The sequence below is a fragment of the Marmota marmota genome, unplaced genomic scaffold, assembly GCF_001458135.2.
Source record: "Marmota marmota marmota unplaced genomic scaffold, marMar, whole genome shotgun sequence".
NCBI lineage: Eukaryota > Metazoa > Chordata > Mammalia > Rodentia > Sciuridae > Marmota > Marmota marmota.
Window position 1 is genome coordinate 3,386,254 of NW_025999961.1, and position 26,541 is coordinate 3,412,794.

The following is a 26,541-nucleotide window of genomic DNA, read 5'->3' on the forward strand; positions in this document are numbered from 1 at the left end:
GGCATTTGCTGCACCACCCACAAGACAAAATAAAGAAAAGTTCAACCTCTAATCCTTTATGAAAAAAGCGGATTCCTGTCCAGTATCAACCATTTCAGAGTCTTGAGAGTGGGTGCCTCAAAAATATGCATTTTAAACACATTCCCACAAGGGATTCTGTAGACATTGAGATCTGAAACCACTGTACTAGACTTGTGGGGTTTTTCCTGATTACAAGCCTGGTGAATAAAGGTGAGTTGTTTTGTCTGGTGTGTGTGTGGTAGGTGGTGGGGTGGTGGATTGAATAACCCTGGATCCTGAGCATTCTTATAAAATGGCAAGAAATCTGATGCTAAAACAGCAAATACTGGGCTCTCACTGGCAGCTTTATGTCCTTTCAGAGACCTGCGGAAGACACCCCCTTTGAAGCAGCAGAACCTGGTAATGATTCATATTCTGTATTTCAAAATTAATAAGGAAAATAGGCAAGCACAAGCCTTTTGGCATGTGGCAGACTGCATAAAACAATATACTTTCTTGTTTTTAAACATACTTGTAGATTGGTCTTTGTTTTGCAAGATTCATGCAGGTTCTGAGAACATTGATGTGAGCAACCAAAAGCCCATGATCTTCATTGCCTGCAATTTGGCCTACCAAAAACCTTTTCAGTGGAGACTCAGAATGTGTACACAACTTCCTCTTGAAACCACTCATTTCTAGTTGTTTTCTACTAATATAATATGCTTATGGGTTTATAACCACCAATCTATCAATCCAATATTTAAAACTGGGCATTAGGAGTAAACATATTAATCAAACTCTGTTTAACTTCCCATATCAGAGTTTGAGGATAATTTATTCTTGCAAGCAGTTACCCTTCCCATTGAATTTCTTGCAGAATGTAATCGTTTCTCAAGAAAGCGTGTACGGTCTTCATCTTTTACTCTGTGTACTGCAGATTCTCCGTCCCAGGGAGGTAGGTATAAAATTGACTATCAACTATTCATGGCTATGTTTATTCTGAATGTGAAATTAACAAGAAATTTTCCAAAAGGGTAATGTTAAAAGTCTATCCAATGGGCAATGTTTATAATGTATTGTTAATGTGAAAACAACAAGTTATAACATGGATTGTGTAGTGGCTCACAATCCATGTGTTAAGAATTCTTTCAGTTTTGGGGGTAAAAATGCCAAAAGGTCATAACTACACAGTGTTAGCAGTGGTTATCTTAGGTAATGGAATTGCAAGTCGTTTGATCCCCCATCTTCACCCTGGCTTTGTGTTTTGCTGTGTTTCCAAATTTCTGTAGTGACCATGTGTTAGTTTTGCAATTAGGGAAAATGGCCCTTATGAAAGTAACCACCTATTTAAAAAACAAAAAAGGATGTCTACCCTTTAAAAAGAACTTTATCACACTTATTCTAAGTAAATCATTGACTGAGTCTGTCTGTCTTCTACATCAAAGCACTTCTCTGATCCCCTCCTAATTGGCCTTATTGCTTTGGGCCTTGCTATACAGTTGGTCTGTCTCCTCACTTTGAGTTCCCTGAGGTCATCTTCATGCTTGATAGTGTCTTACATATGGTCAGCACTCAATAAATATTTATTGAAGGGAAAGGAAATTAGTTTATAATCCCCACCAGAGGCTTTCTTTTTTTATTGATAAAATATGAAGATTTCCTGAATTGGTCATCTAAAATGTTTCCCAAACAGCAAAAAATCCAAATCAAAAACAAAACAAGAAAAACGCCCCTCTTTTCCTTATTGACTCAAGTTGTGCAATCTGCTTTTAGTGTCAACCTTGTCTCAGAAGCGCCTGAGATCTTCGTCCTTCACTGACCTCCCAACCTTCCCCCCTTCTGGTCCAGGTAATAAAGAGCTTCTAGAACCTCAAGCCTGACACTCTGGTTTTTCAAGATCATTCTTATTAATGATGAGGTTTCTTTCTCAACTATCATAAAATGCTAACAAAATCAAATAGAGGCCTTCACAAGGTATGCAGAGAAGTATACTCTATGAATCCTAACTCCACAAATCCAGCCAGTGTATGTGTTTATTTGTGGTAGAAAGTTTGAACTTGATGTTCTTTAGAACTTTATGTTTCTGGTAGTATCATTTTATATAAGGCAGATCTATAAAATAAAAGCAACTTCCTTTATTTATTATCCTCCATCTGCATAGTTTATATGGAATTCAAAATATTCAATTATGCTTTAGGTTCATATTCTAATATTTAATTTGTGATTCCATTACAGATTTTTCAGTAATTAAAACATTACTTCTCTTTCCTTGAAATTTGTAATAGTTTACTAAGTAAAAATATTGTTAAATGATTGGTGCTTTCTTCACATTAAAATGATGCTATCCATTCTTGTGTGATTTTATTTCTACTGAACAAGTTTTTCAAGTTTGCCACTAAGAAATAAAAACAAACAAACAACAACAAAAAAAAACAGTTCACCTTTTTTTAAACTAATCCCTCGGTTCCCTGGAACTACAGAATGTTCAAAGGAGTGAATCTGTATTCTTCTTTAATAATTCCAAACAGGACTGAGCAATAGTCTTTCTCACACAGAAGAGACACAAGCTTAACAGACCTCTTCTAAGCCCAACTGACAAGCTACAGACTTTAAAGAGAAATAGGGGGCCTGATTTCAGAGGCAAAGTGTTCTATCTTAGTGTATTTGTGAATAAAGTAGAGGGCTAGCTTTAAGTTATCCCTTAAGTACATAGCTACTACATTTAAAAAATCACACACACATGCAAACAAAGAACATCTAAGGCAGCACAGATATCAGCAATCAACATTCCATTTTATGTTGTGCAGAATATTGATGATGTTGGAAATGAGAAAAATAGTGCAATTTTATATGACCTCTTCACCGTTGATCACAAAAAAATCATTAAACTTTGAATTAGAGAAGCAATTATATCTAAACATTTATGTTATAATACCTTGAAGAAGCAATTTTTTGTCATCTCTATTAATTAAATGCCCTACAGTTGCTGTTTCTGCAATTTGCAATTAGGAGATTTCCTCCCTTGGACATGTACAGAAATTCTAAGCTTGCAGCCACTGCCAGCCTTACTCTACCAACACACTTAGAGAAAAATAAGGATAATGGTCATCTTGGTCTCTCACTTTATCTTCATCAGTGTCAGGGGAGAGTTTGCTAACAGTTTATATCTTCTGTACAAGCTGTATATTCATGCACACAGTGTTTATTACTGATTCAGATTTTATAATCTGCAGAAATTTCCACAGTACTCAAATTTATGATTCTAAATAAGACTGCCTTTTCTGTCAGTTATCTAATTTTCATTTGTATCTCTTAGGGTAATCAAAATTACGTAGCAAAACTTATCCTGTAGTAAGAGGCACTGCCAGTTAGTGCCAATAGCGACACCTACTGGTCAATTCAGACCAGGCTTTTAAACCCCCAATTTTATATGACCTCTTCTGACACTGATTTTAAAATTTTCTTAATTTTAATCTTAATTAATTTATTTTAATCTTTTCTTACAGTGAAGAAAAACAATGTTTTTATGACATCAAGTCTTGTACAAATGAACGCTGACGTGAAAAGTGCGGAACAAGGTATGTAGCTTCAATTTCAAAAACCTCAACAATTTTACATTTTACCATCTTTATTTTCATTTGCATACATATGTATGTTTTTTGAGATGTATGGAGGTAAGGCAGAGAGACAACATATGAAGGATAAAAATATTTGGTAATCCAGGTCCCATGGTCAAAATGAATGCTTTTGGGGCAAAAGCTAGGCATGGAGTGACTAGTAGGCAGTTCACTGGCTATTTTGACTTTCATTAGTTATTATTAGTCCCTTATTTAATCATGATGTTAGAAAACAGCATTATGTTAGTTTAAAATATGGAAAAAAGGAGAATTTCACTAAAAATATATTGACCCTTTACCTCTATTCTTTTAAGGTCCTGTAAAGCATTCTGAACATGTTCTAAGACCTGCTACTTTACAGCCACCTCATCAAGCTCAAAGCTGTGAAAAAATAGGACAAACATTTGGGCAAAATGCCTTGGAATCCGGCAAAATTAAAGAAAAGATGAAACATAAGGTAAGAACTCCCCTCTCTGGCAGGACTGGCTTTAATGCCCCATCCTTCTCCATGGTTGTTTTGAGACCCCCACATCCTGAGTTTTCTTTTGTTGTTGAAGTAGCTGCCAAAAATACCAGGATAGACTGCAAAAAAGTGCTTGGTAACCTTGTTAAATTTATTCTCTTAGGTTGGAGAGTTATTCCCTGAAACAAGTCTTGTGGTTGCTCTAAGTAGTAAAACAGTACTGGGCAGTGGGAAACCATAGGTCTTCTTCCAGAGCATTGAGCCCATATGAGAATCCTAGAAGTAGTGAGGTAGGAAGGGGCCAGAGTTGGTCATCAGAGAAGGAAGGGGAATTTACTGCATCCCCAACTGTTCAACAGGTAGTATGGCTTTGTCAGTTTAGGTCACATCAGGGGTTCACTCCAGACCCATCTTCATGGATAGCAAGAGCAGGGAACTTCCTATACAGTGTAATTGGTGGCGGGTGGGATTTGGGTGGGGTGGGGGTGGCGCTGGGAGACATAAAAATTCTCTCCTCTCTTCAAACTAAAAGTTTCTGAGCCACTCACTCTAAGCTTCTCTAGGAAGATTCCCCTTTTGCTCAGGTCATACATTTATGGGTTCGGAGATATTCCACTCCCATAGGTTTAGCTGTTTCTTCCAGCAGAAACAGACACTTAGGAGGAAGGAGACACAAAGTAAGAAGTTGGACTATTAGAATTATTCCATCAGCCATCTGAGGAACTATTGAGGGTTGACAAGTTATTTAAGTTCTTTACCTCAGTTTACTCATCTGAACACAGATTCACTTGCTGTGAGGAGTAAATGAGATTTTATACACACACACACACACACACACACACACATATGGCATATATATACATATATGTGTGTATATATATATACACATATATATATGTGTGTGTGTGTGTGTGTGTGTGTATATCTCAGGGAATAGGTGGACATAGTAAGCTAGTAAGCTTCCAATATATTTGACATAGCTATCACTTTGTTAAATAGTAAGGCAATTCTAATAAACTTGATGATGGAGATTTTTTCTTTCAGATTTCTGAGGGGAATCCCCATTTTTCAAGTGAAAATTTACCAAGTGCCAGAATTTCAGTTCCGCTTTCTACTAACCAGCAATTTTCAGGTTCAACATCAGTAGGGTAAGTTAATGTTGTTTGAGAATCCCTTATCTGAAATGTTTGGAACTAGATAAAGATTGCTTCAGATTTTCGATATTTTAAAATTCTGGAATAGTTGAAATATCTTGGAGAGGAGATCCACGTCTAAACATAAAATTTATTTATGTTTCATATGCACCTTGAACACACAGCTGGGAGGCAATTTTATATAATATTCTAAGTAATTTTATTCATTTTAATATAATATTCTAAGTAATTTTGTTCACAGTGGTCCACCAGAATTTTCTACTTGTGATGTTACATTGATGCTCAAAAAGTTTCAGATCTTGGAGGATTTTGGATTTCAGGCTTTTGGATTGGATATGCCTAAATTGTAATGACAAAACAGAAGTGTTTTATTCTTCCTTTCTTTTATCCTTATAACCATTTATGAGAAAAAAATTTTCTCACAGTGTATGGAAAATTACCAAGATTTCCATTTAAAAGGACATTTTATAAGAACACAAGATTAAAATGTTTTAAAAATGTCTCTGATATTTAAATATCATCTTAGTACTGGATTGTCTTAATTATCTCTTTGAGTTGGGTGAGAATGTTTCAAAAGGTATAACTAAAATTTTAGTTAAGTAAGCATTAATTAATTATCTGGTTATTAGATTAGTCTTCCTCTTTCTCTGGCATTCCTTTTCCCTCTTTTTAACTATTTTTGGCATTATCTATTATTTATTGGCATAAGCTGTGTAGACAAAAAGGGAAGTGGTATAAACCTACAAAATGGAAAGCTGTTGTTTCTTAACAGTACTGGTGACAAAGGATCAGAGAGAACATTAAAATCAGCTGTGACACATTGACTCACTTGCTCCATCCAGGTGTCCTAGCAATTGTCTGCTGTGCAGGTTGGGGATGCAGTAGAGAACCCTGAACACATCTCCCTACAAAGAGAGGGCTGCATGTCTTCAAGTTTCTCATCTGCAAAATACTTTCTTATTTTGGGCACTAAGGATTAAACTCGGGGCACTTAGCCACTGAGCCACATGCCCAGACCTTTATTATTTTTTTATTTTGAGACAAGTTGCTGAGGCTGGCTTTGAACTTGTGATCCTCCTGCCTCAGCCTCCTAAATCCCTAGGATTACAAGGGTATATCACCTTGCCCAGCTTCTGCAAAATACTTTTAACTTTAAGAAAAAAAAAATCTGGGAGGTTAAAAAATTAAAACAATGCATGCTCAAGTGTAATGAACAGGATAGATTAGCTTTGCTTTTGCCCTGATGATCTCTGCTAAAATCATCATTGGCCATTGGGGAAGAGAATGCAGATTAGAGATTGGAGAGACAGGGTAGGGAAAGCAAAAAGGTCCCTCCTGGCTGATCTCTCAGCTAGTGCAGGGAGAACACGAGATTGTTTGTATGGGTGGGCACCAATGCTGTAACAGCTGGTGGATATTTTGAAAACCACATATAAAAGTACATACCTCAATGTTTCCGTAATTTCTCATTAACTTCAGATAAAAAAAGTTAGTGGGAAATATTTATGCTTTATATAAATTTTTTAAGTCATTGGAGTATTTTACTGGCTAAGGTATAAAATGCTCTTATTCATATATTTAAAAGAGAAAACATTTATTTATTTTTCTTAGATGTCAACCAAATGGAAAATGTTCTTTTAAAAGCTGCAGTTTAGAGTTTGTCTTTGGAGAAAACATGATGGAGAGAGTTTTGGTAAGAATTTGGTATATATTTCTATTACCATAGAGAGAGATGTCACTTCAAATTTCTGAAGACAAATTAATTAAAAGTAATGTTAAATTGGAGCATACTTTTTATCTCCTGGGTTCAAAGGCACATTTTCTTATTTTGACTGAAAAGATTCTCTTGGGAAGCATGTCCTAGTTAGAATGCTAGACAGGAACCCACAGAGTAAGGGAACTGCATAATTATAACATTATTACTGATGTGAGATATTAAACAGTTCTTTGACTTGTATTAAACCAAATGTGCCCAAGGAAATCTCAGAATTATCTGTAATAGCTAGATAAGCTTAACTGGTAATGGTATAGTTTTTAATAGCATTTTTATAACAAGATGCATTTAAAAATCACTTTACAGTATATTCTTATTAGTTAATCACAACTCTACTCTTCAAGCTCTTACATCAAAAAGCATTATTACAACATTTTTGATAGGTTTATGAGGAATATCAGTCTTTCCTTGCCTAGGGGAATATGTTACAAAGTGAAAATCCCTGACTATTAATACTTTCATCCTTATTTAATACTGAACGTCCCCCTGCATGCAGCAGCTGCTGCTTGGCTCTCCACAGAGCTGATTTCTAAGACAGCATAATCTGCAGTACGGAATTGTACAGTGAAGTGGAGACTGTGGAGCAACTGTGCCTGTGGTTTCATCTGGCCCTTCACACCTTCATGCCTTTTCCCACTTTCATCCAGACCAGGAGCAAGTTTGCAACAGACCTAGGGAAGTGAGCCTGTCTTAGGGTCACCGGTTGCATCAAAAATCCTAAGGAAGTTGCAGAGACTTTAAAATTTGTGTAAAGGCTCAGATTACTAAAAGGGCAAACTCACAATGCCAGTCTATTCCAAGATTTTTAGGACTTTCATAGATCTTTCATTTTTAAGACCTTGATTATTCTAGTCCTGTCTCAGTTTACTCCTCAAGTCTAATAGTTGTATCGTAGCTTTTTAGTTGAAAAACACCCTTCTGTTACTCCCAAGAAGGTCAACTCTACCAGCCCTAGAGCTGCTGACCCACATCTTTGGATCTGAATCAGAATGTACCAAGCTCCAGGGTGAAGTTCCATGAGATATATTTAGGCACATTTGTTCCATATTATTTATTTCTAAGTTTGACACTAGATTAGTTACAGCTTCTGTGAGCTGTCAGACACAATTAAGATGCCTTCTAATCTTCACAGGATCAGCTTAAACATTCAATTCAATTTACCAGTCATGGATTGAGTTCCTAGGTATATGAAGCATTAATCTCAAGTTTGGCTGCATATTAGAACCATCTGGTGAGCTTTTAAAGGATTTCTTATACCTGGGCCTCACCCCAGACCAGTTAGGTCAGCATCTCTGTGGGTGAGGCAAGGTGTCAAGTGATTCTAATGTACAACTAGCTTTGAAAAGTGTCCAAGTGGTTATGTAAAGCCAAAAGAGTCATGTACTCCCGGAGGGACTTAGGATCTGGTAAGAGGAGACAGACAGGTATCTATACAAACAACGGTTGGAACCACAGAGGTTTGTTATGAGAAAACACTTGTGCACATTCTTATGGGAATTTGAAATTTGGCTTATAAAAGGACCTGAGCTTCATATCTCTTTCATTTAGTAGTGTCCTAAGGATAATGGGACCTACAGAGATAATGTGTCCTGTCGGTTTCCTCTAATTAGTCTCGAAAGCCTGTGGTTTTGTGATTTGGGGGCCAGGATGCACTCCTGGCTTGTTGGCTGACCACATGATTTTTAAAGAGAATCATTAAACTTTCATACTCAGAGTTTCCATTTTCTTAAAAATGAAAAGAGTTATGCCAGTCTCTACCAATTTTAAGGAACTATCTCGATGTCCAATTAAATCATATGAAAGAATCTTGAGTTCATAAAAGAAAAGATACGAATGTGAGCTCTTAAGTACCATCGTTCCAACTTTTCCTGGTCTACAGGGGGCTTTACATGGTTATAGTAGCATGGTGTTCTTTTTACATGCAGGCTTTGATTAAATCATATGTACAGAGCCCCAGATATGCAGTCTCAAATGTGACTGTGCCAAATATTGTTAGAGGAAAAGTTCTGATTGTTTCTATAAAGTTGTTTTTTAAGACATCTAGTGGAGTCTCTGAACAACTTTTTTATTTTTATTTTTTTAATTAAGTACCTAATAAGAGTAAATTTCTGGGGCTGGGGCTGTAGCTCAGTGGTAGAGCGCTTGCCTCACATGTGTGAAGCACTGGGTTCAATCCTCATATAAAAATAAATGAAGATACATGTCCAACTGCAACTAAAGAAATATTAAAAAAAAAAAGAGTGAATTTCTGGGAATGCTGAACTACCTTGAAATATAGAGGATAGTTGCACTTCCTGGGAGTTGCTATCTTTTTTGGCTCCACTAGAACTTTCCCCATTGTTCCTGAGGCTAGATCCAGTCTGAAGGAGGCTGGTGGTGACTAGATTATGTTTTTTTGAGGATCAGAACTAAGGCCTGAAACAATAGCGTAGAGCTCCCGGTTCCTCCAACAGGAATACTAGAACCAAAACACAGCAGCTGGGATTGTGTGGGAAATAGAACAACAAAAACATCTTTTGTAAGAAGATACCTGCTAATATACTTGTAAATTGCAAATATGTAGGGATAACATTAAATAATGCATCTTTTTACCTACCTAGGGAACTCAAAAACGAACCCAGCCTCAACTTGAAAATGATTCAAATGCCAACCAAAACACATTCAAATCCATTCTGAAACTCCCTATCAACTCTCCAAATTCAAGTAAGAATTCAACATATAATTACTTTGTCTCCTGTTTTCTATGTCACTTATTTAATAGCTATATATTTAAAAAAACCCAATAATCCAATATTTAATTTTTTTGGTAAAGATTAAAACACGTAAGCTTTAGAAAATGTTTGACTTAATGCTAGGGGGGAGTCAATAAGGAGAAACTCAAGCAGTTTGATTTTTTATTTTTAATATAAGGAGATATGTGCATTAATAGGAGCAACAAATAACCTTCACTACAGAGGAAATGGGACCTTTATGTGGTTTTCCCCTCATGTTTTCTCTTAGGAACAGACTCTATTAACAATGCATCCCTAATTGAATCTGCTGCTGCTTTCTCTTCCCAACCATCTCGAAAATACTTGCTGGAGAAAATCGACATAATAACAGGGGAGGAAGCAGAATATAATGTGTTAAAGGTCTGTATATCATGTATTGCTCTTTCTGGTGGCACTTACATATATGGAATAAAGTTACTCTCAGCAGGGCAATTTTAAAAAATGCTGAAAGAAATATAGTTTTAATTAAGACTACATTGTTTAAATATAAATGTCAGAAGCTTCCAAAGCTCAAGCCAATATATTGTTATCTTCCCACATCTGTATGTATAATTTTCAGAAAAAATGGGTAGATCCTTAGAAAGAAGACAGCCAGGGATCCGGTCTCAAAATAACATCAGACTTTCCCTCTATACTTTTCATGACTGTTTTTATGATCAGCGCTATTATCATACGATTGATTAATTCTACTTACTTACACTGAAAGGTTTTTTTAAAAAAACACTTAATTTTTAGTTGTAGGTGGACACAATACCTTTGTTTTATTTTTATGTGGTGCTGAGGATTGAACCCAGTGCCTCACATATACTAGGCGAGTGCTCTACCCCTGAGCCACAACCCCAGCCCCTACACTGAAGGTTTTTAAATGGTCATAAGAAGACAATTTCAGTTTAAGGTAAAAACTTTTTTTTTTCCTTTTAGGAAGGTTAGACTTGTGTACAAATCAAGAGTTTTATAGATGTATGAAAGTGTCATATTTGAGTGTTGAGTGGTATTCAGGGTACCACAACTTCATCATTTTTCAAGGAGGCAGCGATTTCCCTTTGCCTTTCCCCTTCTGCTTTTCTCTCAAGGTCTCCCCTTTCCTCCATGACCTACAGATACTTTCATTCTAATAAGTGTATCTCAAAGCATAATCCTCGGATTAGACTAACTCCATTCTTATTGAAGTAATTGCTAGGGGTGAGGCCCTGACGTGCTATATTTTGAATAGGGTTGTCTAGCTGATTTTTATACATAGGAGTATTTAAGATCCACTGATAATCACTAAATTATAGTAAGCATTTTATGGTATCACATCATATTTCTCCAAGTTCTCATGCTGACTTTGAAAATTTTTAAGCATGCTAGTAGCTCCATGAATCCTTTCAAATGTCATTCTGTAACTCAAATAATATTAAGATTAATGTAAAAATTAGTATATATAGAAACATGTGAAGTGAAAAGCATCAAGTATGGGTAGTAATCTACAATTTATAGAAAAAAAAGAGAAGAACAAATATATGAATTGGCACATATGTATGTACAGATATTTCTGGAAGGATAAACAAAATGTCATAGTGGTTACCAGTTACAGGGGTGGAAATTGTCAGATGGGGAACAAGGGTTGGGGTTCTTTTTTACTTTGTAAGGGGTTTTGTTATGGAGTTATATTTAAAAATTACATGTTTTTAAAAGTCAGATAAATTTCAAAAGGTGGTGTATAAGTAATCAACAAAGGTTATTATGGTAAAAGATCAAATAGATATGAAAGTGTTATAAGCATAGGAAATAACTTACTTTGAAAAAATTTATATATTTGATTTTTTAAAAATTGTCATTTAGATCAACTGCAAGCTTTTTATATTCAACAAAACAACTCAATCCTGGATTGAAAGGGGCAGAGGAACTTTGAGACTGAATGACACAGCAAGCAGTGACTGTGGAACATTACAGTCAAGACTAAGTAAGGAATCACTTTGTAAAGCAAGCCATGATTTCTCAGGGTAAAATTTCTGACATAAGTACACATGACTTCCTAGAGATGTGTTATAAAACACACCAATAAATCAGACTTCCTGTCAGACTGCATGGGTTCCAGCTCTGGCTCCACCACCGACTAGCTGGTCACCTTGGGCAAGTTAACTTAACCTCTTTGCCCTAGCTGAATCAATTTAAAATGGGGATAACTATATTTCATGACTTTTTGAGATATTGTGAGAATACAGCAAGACACTCCATATAAAGCACCTATGTCAGAGCCCCGGACACACCTAAATAGTCATATTATTATTAGAAGGAATATGATGCAAATAAGTTTGTGAAGTGAAAAGTTATTCAAAAAGAAAATACCTGTTCCATAATCTGTTCTTGGAATCCCAAACATGGCATGGGAGTTGGGCTGGAGGGTCAGTTTCTAAGGAAACAGGTGTGTGGTTATTGACTCCTGCAAACAGAGCAATGATCAGAAGCTAACATCAAACTGAAAGATCCAAGAGATTTGGTGTGTTAGTCAGCTTTTCATTGTTCTGACAAAACACCTGAAATAAACAACTTAAAGGAAGAAAGATTTATTTTGGCTCATGGTTTTAGTCCATGGTCAACCAACTTCATTGCTTTGGGCCTGAGGTGAGACATAGCATCATCATGGCAGAGAGGCATGGTGGAGGAAGAGAGAGTGGAAGGGGTCAGATATAAGAAATACCCATGCCCTCAGTGATTTACTTCCTCCAACTAGGTCTCACCTTCTAGGGTTTCTATCATCTACCAGTAATGACATTAAATTATTACTCCATCAATAGATTAATCCACCGACGAGGCCAGAGCACTTGTGATCCAGTCACTTCCCAAGAGCCCCACCTCTGAACACTGTTGCACTGGGGACCAAGCCCTCAACCGATGAGCCTTTGGGGGACATTCCAGATCCAACTCATAATATTTGGCATCCAAAAGACACACTGAGCTTTGTTTGAAGGCCAAAACTAAAAGTGAGCACAGGAAGAGAGCCAGGCATAGTGAGTAGGCTTGCCAGTCAGTTTTGAGAGGCCAAAGCTTTACAGGAGAATACTGACAGGAGATAGGTTCAGGGACATGTATATTTGTTGAGTTTCAAATATTGGGTTCAAGAAATGGATAAGGAATAGAATTCAGATTAAAAGAATAGGAACAGTGTTTTCAGTGACTGGCAAGTAGGTTTCTTTTTTTCCTTTTTTTTGGGGGGGGGGTACAGGGATTGAACTCAGGGACACTCGACCACTGAGGCACACCCCCAATCCTATTTTGTATTTGATTTAGAGAAAGGGTCTCACTGAGTTGCTTAGTACCTCGCTTTTGCTGAGGCTGGCTTTGAATTTGTGATCCTCCTGCCTCAGCCTCCTGAGCCACTGGAGTTACAGGTGTGTGCCATTGTGCCTGTCCTGGCAAGCAGGTTTCTAAGTAACTCAATCAAATAATATTCCCAAGGCAGTATTAGTTGTTCTCTACTCTGGTTTAATTCAATTGCCCACCAAAAAACAAAACAAAAACAAACAAACAAACAAACAAAAAAAAAACAAAGAAAGAAACAAAACCCCCCAAACAATTTTTCTTTTTATTGTGCAGGTAATATATGTTCACTGTACAAAACAAAAAATGTGGATCCATGAAAAGAAAAAGAAATCACTTAAAGGCCTATCTTCCTGAGAGAACCTCTGAACAGTCCATTCTTGTGGACCTTGTTCTTTGGATACATATATGTATACACAGTTTGTGAAATTTGTGATTCATGCTGCCTTGGAACCTGACATTTTTTCAATGGTCTCCATGATTATCTTTCCATATCACTATATATTTCTGCAGTATTCTTAATGGATTCAAAATATGCTCTTGAAATGCTGCACTGTAATTTTTCCAATTCCACTTTTTGTATGCTTAAAGTTTTTGTTTCAGTTTTCTCCATTACAAACAATTCTTTGACAAATATTCTTTAAAATTTTAACCATTTTAAAATATAGTTATAGCATTTAAGCTAAAAAAAGCTCTTCAACATAATAAAGCTCAAATATGGTTTGAAAACCAAGTTATAATCTAGTCAAATTATAACTTATTAGTGAAAATACTGTCTGACAAAAAACTACAATATTTAAAAAATGGTGAGTTTCCTGGAAGGCCAAGGAATCAAGAACTGTAATCTGATATATTCAACTTCCTATTATAGTTATGCGCAATCAAGGCAGTCTGAGGCTAATCCTCAACAGCAAACTCTGGGCTCAGATGAAAGTTCAAAGAGCAAATCGGAAAAATTTGCGAATAACGGCTACTAATTTAGAAGACAATAGCATCAAAGTATTTTTAATTCAGGTAAGTGACAAATTTCAGTGATGGAAGATTATCCTACTAATACATTAGTAGATCTCTGCAGTTCCTCTTTTGCTTTTCACTGGTGTAACAATCTGTACTATTGGCAAAGAAATCAGCCATTTGTTAGTTATTTGTAGTTTAATATAATTTTATGTGGAGCTCAGAAATTAACATCAAAGTCTATAGTAATCATTTAGTACCTGTCAAAGACATTTGTATTGGGGTTGGGGTTGTGGCTCAGTGATAGAGCGCTTGCCTAGCATGCAAGAGGCACCGGGTTTGAACCTCAGCACCACATAAATGTAAAATAAAGATATTGTGTCCACCTAAAACTAAAAAATAAATATTTTTTAAAAAAGACATTTGTATCATATATGCCATCTAATCTACCTTTTCTTCCACTATTGAAATTGTGCCAAGTATCTTAATAAGTTACCAAAGTGACTATATTGTCAGCAATGGCTCCCAGGAAGAGGTTGGCAGAATCTGAAGCCTGATGTTAATACTGGAAGCTGAGATAACGAAGGCTTTGGGATCACTGGAAAGGAGCCAGTGAGAAATGGAAAAATACAGGGTTAGCAAGTTATAATAACCAATCCAACAGCAAATTCCAATTCTGAACATGAGTCAATCTCCAAGGTAACAGGATCGGAGCACAGTTTAGCTGTTCCTGGCAGGAAGAATGCTTGACCTCAAATACAAGATCCAGACACAAGAAAGCTGCCAAGAAGAAAGCCCCTCTCCTCTTGGGAAAAAAAGCTGGGTTTCCCTGGTGGGCTGAGACCCAGAATACTGGGGAATACTGAATACTCAAAGGATTTAGGCAGATGGAAATAACACAAGTAAATGGGCTTCCATAAAATAATGGAGCAAAAAGTTTGTGCCCAGTGATTAAAAACAAAGCCAAAAAACCCCAAAGGTTTTGAATTTAACTATAAATAAGAGTATTGTCAGGTGCAAGTAATGTTGTGTATTAAAATGTTAGAATGAGATGATGTTCGAACCCTGTTTGCCATTCAGGAAGATACTACTTTATACTCTGCCAGGCCAGACTCCCTTGTTTTGAATGAGAAAAGTAGTGTGCCCCAAACTGAGACTGATAAGACTCTGCTGCTCAATACCTAACCCATGCTGACTTTTTAAATTGTAGGATGTTTATTAGAGATAAGCAAACCACATATAATATAAATCACTCAAAATTCCAACCTCAGAGATGATGATTATTATTTTTAATTTATTTTTTGTTTTCAGAGACGATGATTATTAGTAACACTTTGGTTTATATTTACATTGATTGAGCATACCTGATTTGAAAATTTGAAATCCAAATGTTCCTAATACCCCAAACATTGAGCCACATAGATTGCCATATATAGAAAAATTCCATACCTGATCTCATGTGATGGGTCCCAGTCAAAACATAGGCACATTAAAAATATTGTAATAAAACTGCCTCCTACTATGTGTGAAGGTGTAGGTGAAACATAATTTCATGTTTAGACTTGGATTCCATTCCAAAGATGTCTTTTATTATGTAAATGCAAGTATTCCAAAATTTGAAAAAAATCCAACTATGTGTATATACATATGTGCCATACTGTATATTGTAAGACTTCCAGGCAAGTTACTTAGACTTCTTTACCCTTACTTACTCATGTGCAAAATAAAGGAAATGATAAAGGACTTTATAAAACTGCTTGAGAAAAATTAATAGCAAAAATGATTATGAAAAACACATTTGTGATTTTTCACTCATCAATGTAAATGAGCGTTTTTATACTATTAAATAGTTGTATGCTGTCCAAAAATTATTTAGTAGATGTAACAGTTTGATTCTATTATGTATCATAAATGATTCCATTAATCCCAGTGACCTGAATGATAAAAACCTGGGATTCAAGTTTCAGCATTCTGCTGAGTAGCTGTAACTCAGACAAGTCCTTTTACCTTTCTGAGCCACAGTTTCCTCATTTGTAAGGAGAAAAGTAAATAAGTAGATACTGAATATCTTTAATACCTGCTTTTGCTAATATAATGGAATAAACAATGAACCCTCTGATATTATTGTAAAAATTAAATAAAGAATAGTAGTTAATATTGTACAATGTTATTGTTACCATTATTTTAATATTGATTAAAAAATTTAAAGAAGCATAGAAAAGTACTGGAAAGCAAGAACTGCTGATGTGTTTACTGTAAATATCATAGATTGTTTTCATGAACTTTGCTTTTTCGTCAAGCTATGTGGTGTGGAGAAATGTCTAAGCAAAGTGATGGAAAGAAAATGAAAGTCTTTTTTTTTCCCCCTTAAAACAGTGGAAGAAGAATGGCCTTAGCAGACTTCAATTCAAACAGAAATCTTAAATGACAGTATTTTACTTTCTCAATTTACTTTTTTTTTTTTTTTTTTTTTTTTGTGCAGTGCTGGGAATTGAACCTGGGGCCTTATGCATGCTAGGCAAGAGCTCTACAACTGAGCCATATGCCAGGTCCCTACTTTCTCATTTTAAAATGTATAAATTGGTAGATGAATGGATAAAAAAACGTGGCATATATACACAATGACATATTACTCAGCAATAAAAGAATAAGATCATGGCGTTTGCAGGTAAATGGTTGGAGTTAGAGAATATAACGTTAAGTGAAGTTAGCCAATCCCAAAAAAACCAAATGCCAAATGTTTTCTTGGATATAAGGAGGCTGATTCATAGTGGGATAGAGAGAGGGAGCATGGAGGAATAGACAAACTCTAGATAGGGCAGAAGGGTTGGAGAAGAAGGGAGTGGGCATGGGATAATTAATGATGGTGGAATGTGATGATCATTATTATCCAAAGTACAGGTATGAAGACATGAATTGGTGTGAATATACTATGTATACAACCAGAGATATGAAAAATTGTGCTCTATATGTGTAACAAGAATTATAATGCATTCTGCTGTCATATATAAATAAAAAAGTTACATAAAAAAAGAAAAAATGTACAAATTGGAACCTATTATAAAATTATTCACTTTAGGATGCAATTTGGTTCAAAATTAATTGGCTTTTTATTCCTTAATTTGTAGGATTGTTTGCATTTATTTACATTCTCCATTTATGCCATACAATTTCCTCCTTATTAGTAGGGAAAATTAAAAATCTATCAAATGTAGCTAACATTAGTATGTGATTTGTATTATTAACTTAATGTTCCTAATGCAGGCTAGTGTCAAAGATACAGGATTTCTGTATGCAGCCATACATCATCGTCTTGTTGCACTTCGAAGCTTTGATAAGCTTCAGAAAGATGTCAATCAATCTGAAAGTCAGTCAGAAACAGTCCTTCAACAATTAAGCTGTGAAAGCTGTGATGAGGATGAGGATGATTTCACCCAAGTTACTAAAAGTGGATCAGGTAAATAACTTACATTTTGATTAAAAAAGAGATTTAAAAGAAAGAGTTTGAAAAGGAAATATTAAGCACAATCCCTAGATAGTAAATAGACTTAAAAAAGAAAAACAAACTGATCTGTTAAAGTGGGTTTTCGTTAGAGCCCTGGCTATTTGGATTCTAGGAACGGGTTGGAAAATTCCTGTCCTCTGTATGTCGTCTTCATTAGGATTTTACCAAGCCAGCCTCACTGTGACTCATGCATGTCACTTGCTTACACATTGTACCCAAACTATATTTTCATTGGGTATGGTGGCCCATGCCTGTAATCCCAGTGGCTCAGGAGGTTGAAGCAGTAGTATTGCAAGTTCAAGGCCAGCCTCAGCAACTTAGCAAGGTTGTAACCAATTTATAGAGACCTTGTTTCAAAATAAAAAATAAAAAAGGGCTGGGAATGTAGCTCAGTTGTAAAGCACCTCTAGGTTCAATCCCCAGTACCAGAAAACAAAAACAAAAGAAAAAGGAGAAGGAGAAGGAGAAGGAGAAGAAGCAGAAGCAGCAGCAACCACAATATTTTCAATTTTTAAGTATTTATGTTGCTACCTGGAAACTAACCACTTATTCATATTTCTCTTCATTTGTTCTCATTCTCTTATCAACTATCATAGGGGAAATTATAAATACACATAACAGGGCCATGAGGTAAATCTGGCTTCAAACCCTGAAAATCCTGTTTATTTTCCTTTTGAAATTTGGCTACTTGTAAAGATAACTAGGTTGCACATAATCAGTCTTCAAGTCTTCCTTTGCCTAGGGTAAAAAAACCCCTTCTATTTCTTCTATTGTGCCAGGATCCACCAATAAACTAAGGTCAAAGTGCAGGCAGCAGTAAATAGATTTTTAGGTTTTGTTTCAGTGCTTGTCTTTATGTGTGTATTTAAAAGTAAAATTCATCAATTTTAGAAGACACATTGCCAAAGAACAGTAAGCTTGACTTTGTTATATGCATATATAACGTATAACATTTAATTCTAATAAGTTATCCAAGAATTTTCAGTCATAGTTTCACTTAGCCCTGAATTCTCTTTTATGGGGGAATGAGTAATATAATTACAAAGATATTGTAGTAATAAGCATTTTAAGACTTTTAATAATTTTTAAATCTTAAAGTTGTCTAATAATATATAACAACACTTTCTCAAAGAATGCATGTAGAACTGGATAAAAAAACTTTTTTTTTCCTAACTTTAAACATAAATACAAAGAAAAATACATAAAACATGCAACCAGGATGATAGTCTTTTTGACTCAATGAGCCAGAGAACTAAGTGATACAAATTTTTGCTACTTTTAACAAATCTATAAAACAAATGGTTTAATATTGTCTGAAATATATGCATGAATAAATGGGATGGTCTTTTATTATAAAAATGTCAATTTGAAATAGGTATTCGTGGCAAAATTCTGTCAAACAATGAGACCTATTTTTGATATTTATATTCTATCTCAGGAAAGGGTGGCATGTAACTAACTTAATGCAAAACAATGGAAATAGTGTGAAGCAAATGTCAATCAGATGAACTTCCCTTCTTTTGCCATTATTTCCCCTTTTTCACTGTCTTCTCCAGAAGGCACTGCAAACAAATGCTAAAATGTTATGGAAGTTATAGAAAGCCTAATTTTTTGGACTTTGTTGCCATGAATTAAGGAATATTTTTAATGATCTGAAAATATCATATTTGAAATTATTAGCAACATTTCTAAATGTTACTCACAAAACAGATCTGTATTTTTAAAATTTCCTTATCAGTGAGCATATTCATGTTTAGTTGCATTCAATAATAAATCTGGTCTAAATATAACATTGTATAATAAAATATTTCAAATTTATATCACAGATCCTTCTAGGTGGACCAACAGACAGTCGGTTGCCTGTTCATGAGTACTACCTACCATAAATATGACAACATCTATAAAACAATTGGTCATCCTCCTGAAAATACCAAACCATCTTAAATAAGAAGATCCTATTCATTCCTTGAAGAGTTTTTACAGAAAAGTTTAAGAAATATAATTTACTGCAATTACAAATGTCTCTTATGTTTTACATTTTATATTTTGATTATTGTGGAGAAAATGACAGAACTTAAGAAATAAATGGACTTCAGAAGTTCAAAATTTATTGTCTTTGAGAAAGTTAATTTAGACTAGGATTGGATAGCTACTTTGGACTATTCATCACATTGATGGATATCATACTTAAAGTTGTAAATTGTTAGATTCGATAAATAACTAACTAAAATATTTATTTTTTCAGATATACATTGTCTGGCCATAAAACAAATATTTTACTAAATTTCCAGTCTCATTTCTTTAAAAAATATTATAATTGCAAAACATTTCATTAAATCATGTTTATCTTCTGGGAAATGTATATTTTCACTTGGCATTTGGATTCCCTAACAATATAAGCTTCTACATTCAAGCATGAATTCCTTTGCAGAAAGTTTCTGTTCTCGAACTTGTATCCATTGCATCTTGTATATGCTTGACTCTTGGTCAGCACATGATAGTTGTTGAATGAATGAACAAACTATAATAAGTTATCTATATATCAAAAAAGCAAGTATACAAAAAGCCAAAAAATTTTAACTTGTTCTTTGCTTTATTTATGTAATTAAATTGTCATTAATATTCCAGTCGATGTGGCGTATTAAGACATTTTTAAAATGAATGTACCACATGTAGTCAAATGAGTCTTTCTCCTAAATTCCATTATTATGGTAGACTACAGAAATTCAAACAATTGTGCAACAGAATTTTGGTGCTTTTCTTTGGGATTTGTTTCAGAGATAGTTTATGCACCATACAAGAAAATTAGTACTTAAGCCATATTTCATTTTCAGTACAGTTTGATTACCCTAGGGCTTTAAAATTACTTTTGATGAGGATCCCTAAACAATTCCCCTATTAGAGGACAAAGATTCACAATTACAAAATGATTTCTGAAAATGTTTTGAATGATGACAATATAACTGGAATAAGGTTATAACTTCACAAAGTTCTACATTGAAGACCAATGTTCATTTAGAAATAATCATGTGAGAAGGAAAGTTGCATTACTTTATTACCTTTTATAGTAATAAAAGCAATCTCTCTCTCTATATATAATCTATCTAATCAATATTAAATTTAACCTTAGCTAATGCCTGAAAGGTTAGCATATGAAAGTGGAATTAACTACTTTAAAGACTATGATTTGGTGAATATGTTAATTATTTAAAGTTTTGCTCTTTACCCAGGACTAAGTAACTATAACTTAGTATAGCTACTCAGAGAGGTCAGTTCATTCTTCCATTCTTAGTGCATAAAATCCTTTACTTAAAAACAGTGGCTTGGGGCTGGGGATGTGGCTCAAGCGGTAGCGCGCTCGCCTGGCATGCGTGCGGCCCGGGTTCGATCCTCAGCACCACATACAAAGATGTTGTGTCCGCCGAGAACTAAAAAATAAATATTAAAAATTCTCTCTCTCTCTCTCTCTCCCTCCCTCCCTCTCTCACTCTATCTTTAAAAAAAAAAAAATCAGTGGCTCAGAAAATGAAAGTTAATGTGGAAAGGAAGAAAGGAAAGGTAGAGAGAAGAAAATAAATCTTTGAAGAGAAGGATATAAATAATTAAAAACAGGTATTTAGACTTTCTCTAGACCTCTACCCTGCCTCCCCTCCCCACTCCAGAAGAGTGATTCTGATGTAGCATACACTCAGTGGAGTCTCACTAGAAACACAACATAAACAGGGAGACATTTGAAGAAGATATTGAAGTATTGGTTCTCTTTTCTCATAAGATCTTAGCTACGTGGGGATATTGTGATTACAGTATAACTGTTAAAGTGAAGTACAGAACAGAAATCTTCTTCATCTTCCTGATGTGATCATTTTTGTCCCTATGCTAATGTGGATATGAAGCAATATTTTATAAATACCCCAAACATTTCAATATAAGTTTAATGAATTCTATCATTTTCTTTGGATTTCTCTGCATATATCAAAGGGAAAAAAAAAAAGACCATCTAATTTGTGCTCTATGTAGAAATACCAGTGCAAGAGAACCAAACTAGGATTAGAATATCAGGAAGGCATAGAGAGAAGACGTGAAGGTGTCTGGACAATGAATATAGAGGGACAGCAGGAATGATGTTTAGCTCATGATCTTCTCAACCCATTTCAATGACAGAAATAAAAAATTTATAGCTTTCCCTTGTCTTATGTTGCATCTAGCCATCTTCTTTTGGTTTTCTATGTTCTTTGACCCTCTTTAATGCGAAGAGATCAATTGTACAATGGTATTCACTTTCATAAGTTACTTAGCTATGTGACTTCAAAGCCTACATTTTCGATTTTCACAGAGGTTGTTTATATTAAAATTTACTTAACTAGAATAAAATATATTAGTTATCTATGTATAAATCTTATATTAAGATAATTTAAATCTTATCTTTCAATAGGATTTTACCCCAATCTTGAAGCTTAATTATGGGCTGTTAAAATGTTTTTTCTTGAAACAATTATTATTTTACATTTGTTACTATGGAAGCAAGAATACTTAGTCCCCAGGGGAAAACATCCTATAAAAGTCTCAAAGAATGCAAATGTCATAAAAGAGAGGTATATATCTTCATCCTTTCTCCATATTTTTATTGGTGCATTATAATTATACATAGTAGTGGGATCTGTTATTACATATTTGTACATGCACATGATATCACAATATAATTTGGTTCAATACATTCCCCAGTATTTCCCCCTCTCTCTCCTCCTCCCTTTCCCTGGTCCCTTTCCTCTACTAGTCTTCCTTGATTATGAAAATTGAAGGCTGTCTTTTGTAGAGTCAGCTATATATGAAATGAGATGGACAGTTTCTAGGAATTGGGAAAGATACATCTTATGATCTCTGTAAATCTTTAAATTATGAATATCACAATGATATATAATATTTCCCCCCAAAAAAACTTTGAGAACAATTAAACTTGCTTAAAATGTGGTTATCACTTGGCTGGCTAGGCTTATTTACCAGAAAAATATACCAACCTTACCATTGATGAAGTTCAAGTTTGAAACTCTCATTCACTAGAAAAACTCACCAGCTTCATCATAGATGGGTTCAAATTTGAAACTCAATAATATTACAGTGGTTTTCTGTATCAGGGATTGAACTCAGGGGCACTCAACCACTGAGCTATACTGGCAGCCCTTTTTATTTTTTATTTTGAGATATTAAGTTGGTTAGGCGCTTGCTAAGTTACTAAGGCTGGCTTTGAACTTGCCCTCCTCCTGCCTCAGAGTCCTGAGTGACTGGGATTATAGGCATTTGCCACTGTACCCAGTAATTTTTTTTAGTTATTTGAGCGTATGTGAAACTGATATTAGATCCATGAATGAATGTCAGAAATCTCCCCCCAACCCCAATAGTCAGATTATAATTATAGTATTAGTTAATTTTTGACTTCAGAGTTGGAGTTAACATGAATATATTTAAAATTTCTATGATATTCACTAACTTTGGCATTGGAGGAATTATTGAAATGACTGGTGAATGTTTAGCTTCTATGGATTTGATGATATAGTTTTCTAACAACCAGAGTATTACTAAGATTTTTTAATTTCTACCAATCAAGTGGATATAAAACACTATTTCCTTGTGACCTTAATTTGTATTTTCCATTAAATATCTTTCCAGGTATTTATTCACTGCTGTGTTCCTCCTAAGAAATTACTCTTCATAATTTTTGCAAAGCTAAAAATTGTCATTTTCTCTTTTTGTTGTTTCCTAACATATACACGATAAAAGCCAAATTCCTACGTATGAATATAACACTTTCCAGGTCTTTACTCCATCTTTAGCTTGAATCCCAGTGTTGCTTATCCCTCTCTAAATTCTCTAGGAATTAAGAAATGCTATTTCATTACTTATATGCTTCTGCTTATATTATTTCTTTTTGCAAAATTCCTTTCTCACTCTTGATACCAATGCTTCACTCATTCTTTAGAACTTAGCTCCTGGTATTTCCAGAATGCTTTCTCCAATTCTTCTTAGGCTGAATTAAGACGTATTCCTCCAAATTCCTAAAGCACTATGTGGGTAACTCTCTTATTACATAGATTTTAGGATACTCAAGGGGAAGGATTCTTTAGCACTTACCAAGAGATTTCTACTGGTAGGTGTTGTATATATAAAACTCAAAAGAGATATTATCTGATAGGAAGCTAAGAAAGAGGATTTGAAGCCCAAGAGAAAATACTGGCTAAAGTTGTTGGAGTAGATGAAGTCAGGAAAGGGAAAAGGGGTAAATATTTGCCAATGTTTACTTTTTAATGGACACAGGGCTAGGTATTTGTGCATGTATCTACAACTTTCTGATGTAGCTATTATGTTTCATAAATGAAGAAGTAAGCCCAGAAAAGTTAAACAACCAGTTCAAAGTTCACAAAGCTAATAAATGTTAAAGCTGGGATTTGAACCAAAGTCTTTCAAGGCCTGAGCTCTTTTCATTGCACAACACTGGAGTTCACTCAGGAGTGGAGGGGGCTAGCAAGGGAATGTGAGAAAGAGGGAGAAAAGAAACAAGGACAGAAGATAGATTGTGGAGATGGGTTTAGGAAAAATTCAAAAAGGGAAAAGAGATGGAAGAAATACCATTAGGGACTGATATACTGGGAGACATAATAAAAGACCAGAGAAAAACTGATAACCATTTCAAATTCTGCAAAAAGATCAAGTAATTTAAGGACTGGAAAATGTCTTGAGTTCAGTCACATCATTTGGTAACCTTTGAAATGGCAGTAATTAGTGAAGTAGTGGGACTCTTGATCATAACCAGGTGAGGGCTGAAAAATAGGCAGGGATGTGGCAATGACTGATGAGGAGATACTCTTCCAAAAATCTTTGCTGCAGCAACAGGAACATAGGAAATAAGTAAAAACTAGGGCTTATAAGCTTCTTTCTTTAAAATTTTAATGTTGTAATAGACATGAGCACGTTTAAGTACTGAAGGGGAAAATCCAGTAAGGAGGGAGAACTCAAGATACATGGGAGAGGATAACTTAAGGAAACAGTTTTCAAGGAGAAGGGACCCAACATAATAACGGACAAAGGGACATCCTGAGAAGATGTCAATGTATATTACACTTGTAGCGTCAAATGGAAGAGGATCAAAAATGTCTTTATTTGTGAAGTGGAAAAGAAAGAGTTCTGAAATTCACGTATGCCCAACAAAACTCATAACTTTGATCTTAAACAGGTTCTCCTACTTCATTTTTTTGTCAAATGGATTAACTAACATTCACCCGGGCTTCAAAATTCAGTGTCATCTGTGATTTCTCTCTTCCTAATAGCTAATGAATTATGATGTGTTAGAATAGGAAGGATCCTGAGGATATCCAAGTTACAGGTAAGTTACCTGCCACAGAAGTTAATAAGTCATTTTAAGGTTGTTAAAGTCCTAATGGGAAGGAGTCAGTGACAAAAATTTTAGAAGTAAACACCTATCAGACTAAATTATTTACGTTCCCAGCCTAATATGCTACCTGACACACAGCAGGCACTGGAAAAATACAATGAACCAGTTAATGCGTGCCAGTGCTGGTGGCTAGCTCAGATATACAAGATTCACTGAGTCAATGTGAGCTTGGTAGAACCTTATAATCACCACTTTAATCTCAGTTTACAGTGGAGGAATTTGAGGCCCAGGAAGTATAACCTGCCCAAAGTCAAAAGGTATTTACTGGGTAGTCTGAGGGCTACAAAGTGTAGAAAGAAAGTGTCAAAGCAAGAAGATCTACTGAGCAGAAGGTATGGAACACTAGGATGCCCCTAACACTTGATTCTTTCCTTAGAATATGTCCTTTCCCTTCTACTCCTTTTTTTTTTTTTTTTTTTGGTAGTGCTAGGGATTGAACCCAGGGCCTTAATGCATGTGAGGCAAGCACTCTACCAGCTGAGCTGTATCCACAGCCCTCCCATTACTCCCATTAACCTGGGTCTTTATCTTTCCCCCTGTAACTATTCCAACAGCCTCCTGCCCTCCCCTGGCATCCCTGTCTATTCAATATTCCAAAGCCAGATCAATAGTCACCAAACATTGCTTTCAACTCTTTTTCAGTTAGAAGCTTTCAAAGCCTACAGGATAAAGTCCAACTTACTGTTAACCCTTCATTCTTGTCCCATCTAGTTTTTCAACCCTCTCCTCATCTAGACATGCTCCAGACGGCCTGATGCCTCTACCTCTACCTCCAAGTTCCTCTGAGGGTGCGACCTTTCTCTCCCCTGGCTGATGGCTCTGGTGGCCAGCAGGGCAGGCAGAGGGCCCCACGCTTAGGACTCCAAGCCCGGCTTAATGCTCTTAAGTCCTCTTGACAGCCGTTATGCCTTCTGAACTAAAGGCTCGGCATCTTCCTTTTACACTACAGCCCGCCGCAAATTGTCAGCTGGCCCTGGGTTGGATACTTCAGCTATCCAACAAGCAATGGTTACAATGCACCGAGGGCGTAGGGTCTACTGGGATCAGCATAAGGAAAGAACCACAACAAAACCGAGCCTGCTTTCCCGCCAGGCGCTTAAAACCCCGCCCGCAGCCCCCTTGCCGCCTCAGACCGGTTCCAGCTGGATTTCTGGAGACAGCTCGAACGCCAAATAGAATTCCCCCTCCTTTCCCGGCCCCGACCAATCTTCGCAGCCCCTCAGGCGCTGACACCGCAGCGGGCTCTGATTGGCTGACAGAGTAAGCCTGGGGTGGGCGAAGAGCGACAGTAGGAAAGGGGGCGTGGCGGGAGGGAGGGCCGCGGGAGAAGAGGTGACTGCGCAGGCGTCAATGGAAACGGATAAACAAACAAAACCCACCATCCTTGGGCCTCCCGCTCTTCCCCGCCCACCTGTCCCCGGCGGGGACTCACCCTCCTCCCAGTCGCGCCGCTTTCCCCGCCCGCGGCAACGTCTGGGCACGTCCCCCTCGCGGCGCGGGCCACGCACGTCCCTGCGCTTAACCTCTGCCAGTCCGGCGCTAAGTTAAAGGCCGGG

The 26,541-nt window shown here is 36.0% G+C and overlaps 1 protein-coding gene across 2 annotated transcripts in view; it reads left to right on the forward strand.

Moving 5' to 3' along the window:
- Nucleotides 1–26,541, forward strand: part of Ranbp3l (RAN binding protein 3 like) — an 83,808-nt gene that overhangs the window by 34,354 nt on the left and 22,913 nt on the right. Inside the window, exons 3-15 of one of the 2 annotated variants that reach the window (XM_015496357.2) lie at nucleotides 381–420; nucleotides 878–955; nucleotides 1,774–1,848; nucleotides 3,507–3,578; nucleotides 3,932–4,074; nucleotides 5,125–5,228; nucleotides 6,846–6,927; nucleotides 9,609–9,711; nucleotides 10,009–10,139; nucleotides 11,604–11,724; nucleotides 13,954–14,096; nucleotides 17,301–17,493; nucleotides 19,368–20,168. In XM_015496357.2, the coding sequence (XP_015351843.1) occupies nucleotides 381–420; nucleotides 878–955; nucleotides 1,774–1,848; nucleotides 3,507–3,578; nucleotides 3,932–4,074; nucleotides 5,125–5,228; nucleotides 6,846–6,927; nucleotides 9,609–9,711; nucleotides 10,009–10,139; nucleotides 11,604–11,724; nucleotides 13,954–14,096; nucleotides 17,301–17,493; nucleotides 19,368–19,411 (1,329 nt within the window). In that variant the 3' untranslated portion in view covers nucleotides 19,412–20,168. Of the gene's footprint in view, nucleotides 1–380; nucleotides 421–877; nucleotides 956–1,773; nucleotides 1,849–3,506; nucleotides 3,579–3,931; nucleotides 4,075–5,124; nucleotides 5,229–6,845; nucleotides 6,928–9,608; nucleotides 9,712–10,008; nucleotides 10,140–11,603; nucleotides 11,725–13,953; nucleotides 14,097–17,300; nucleotides 17,494–19,367; nucleotides 20,169–26,541 lie in introns of those variants that run through there. The other variant, XR_007347472.1, reaches the window with a different exon arrangement.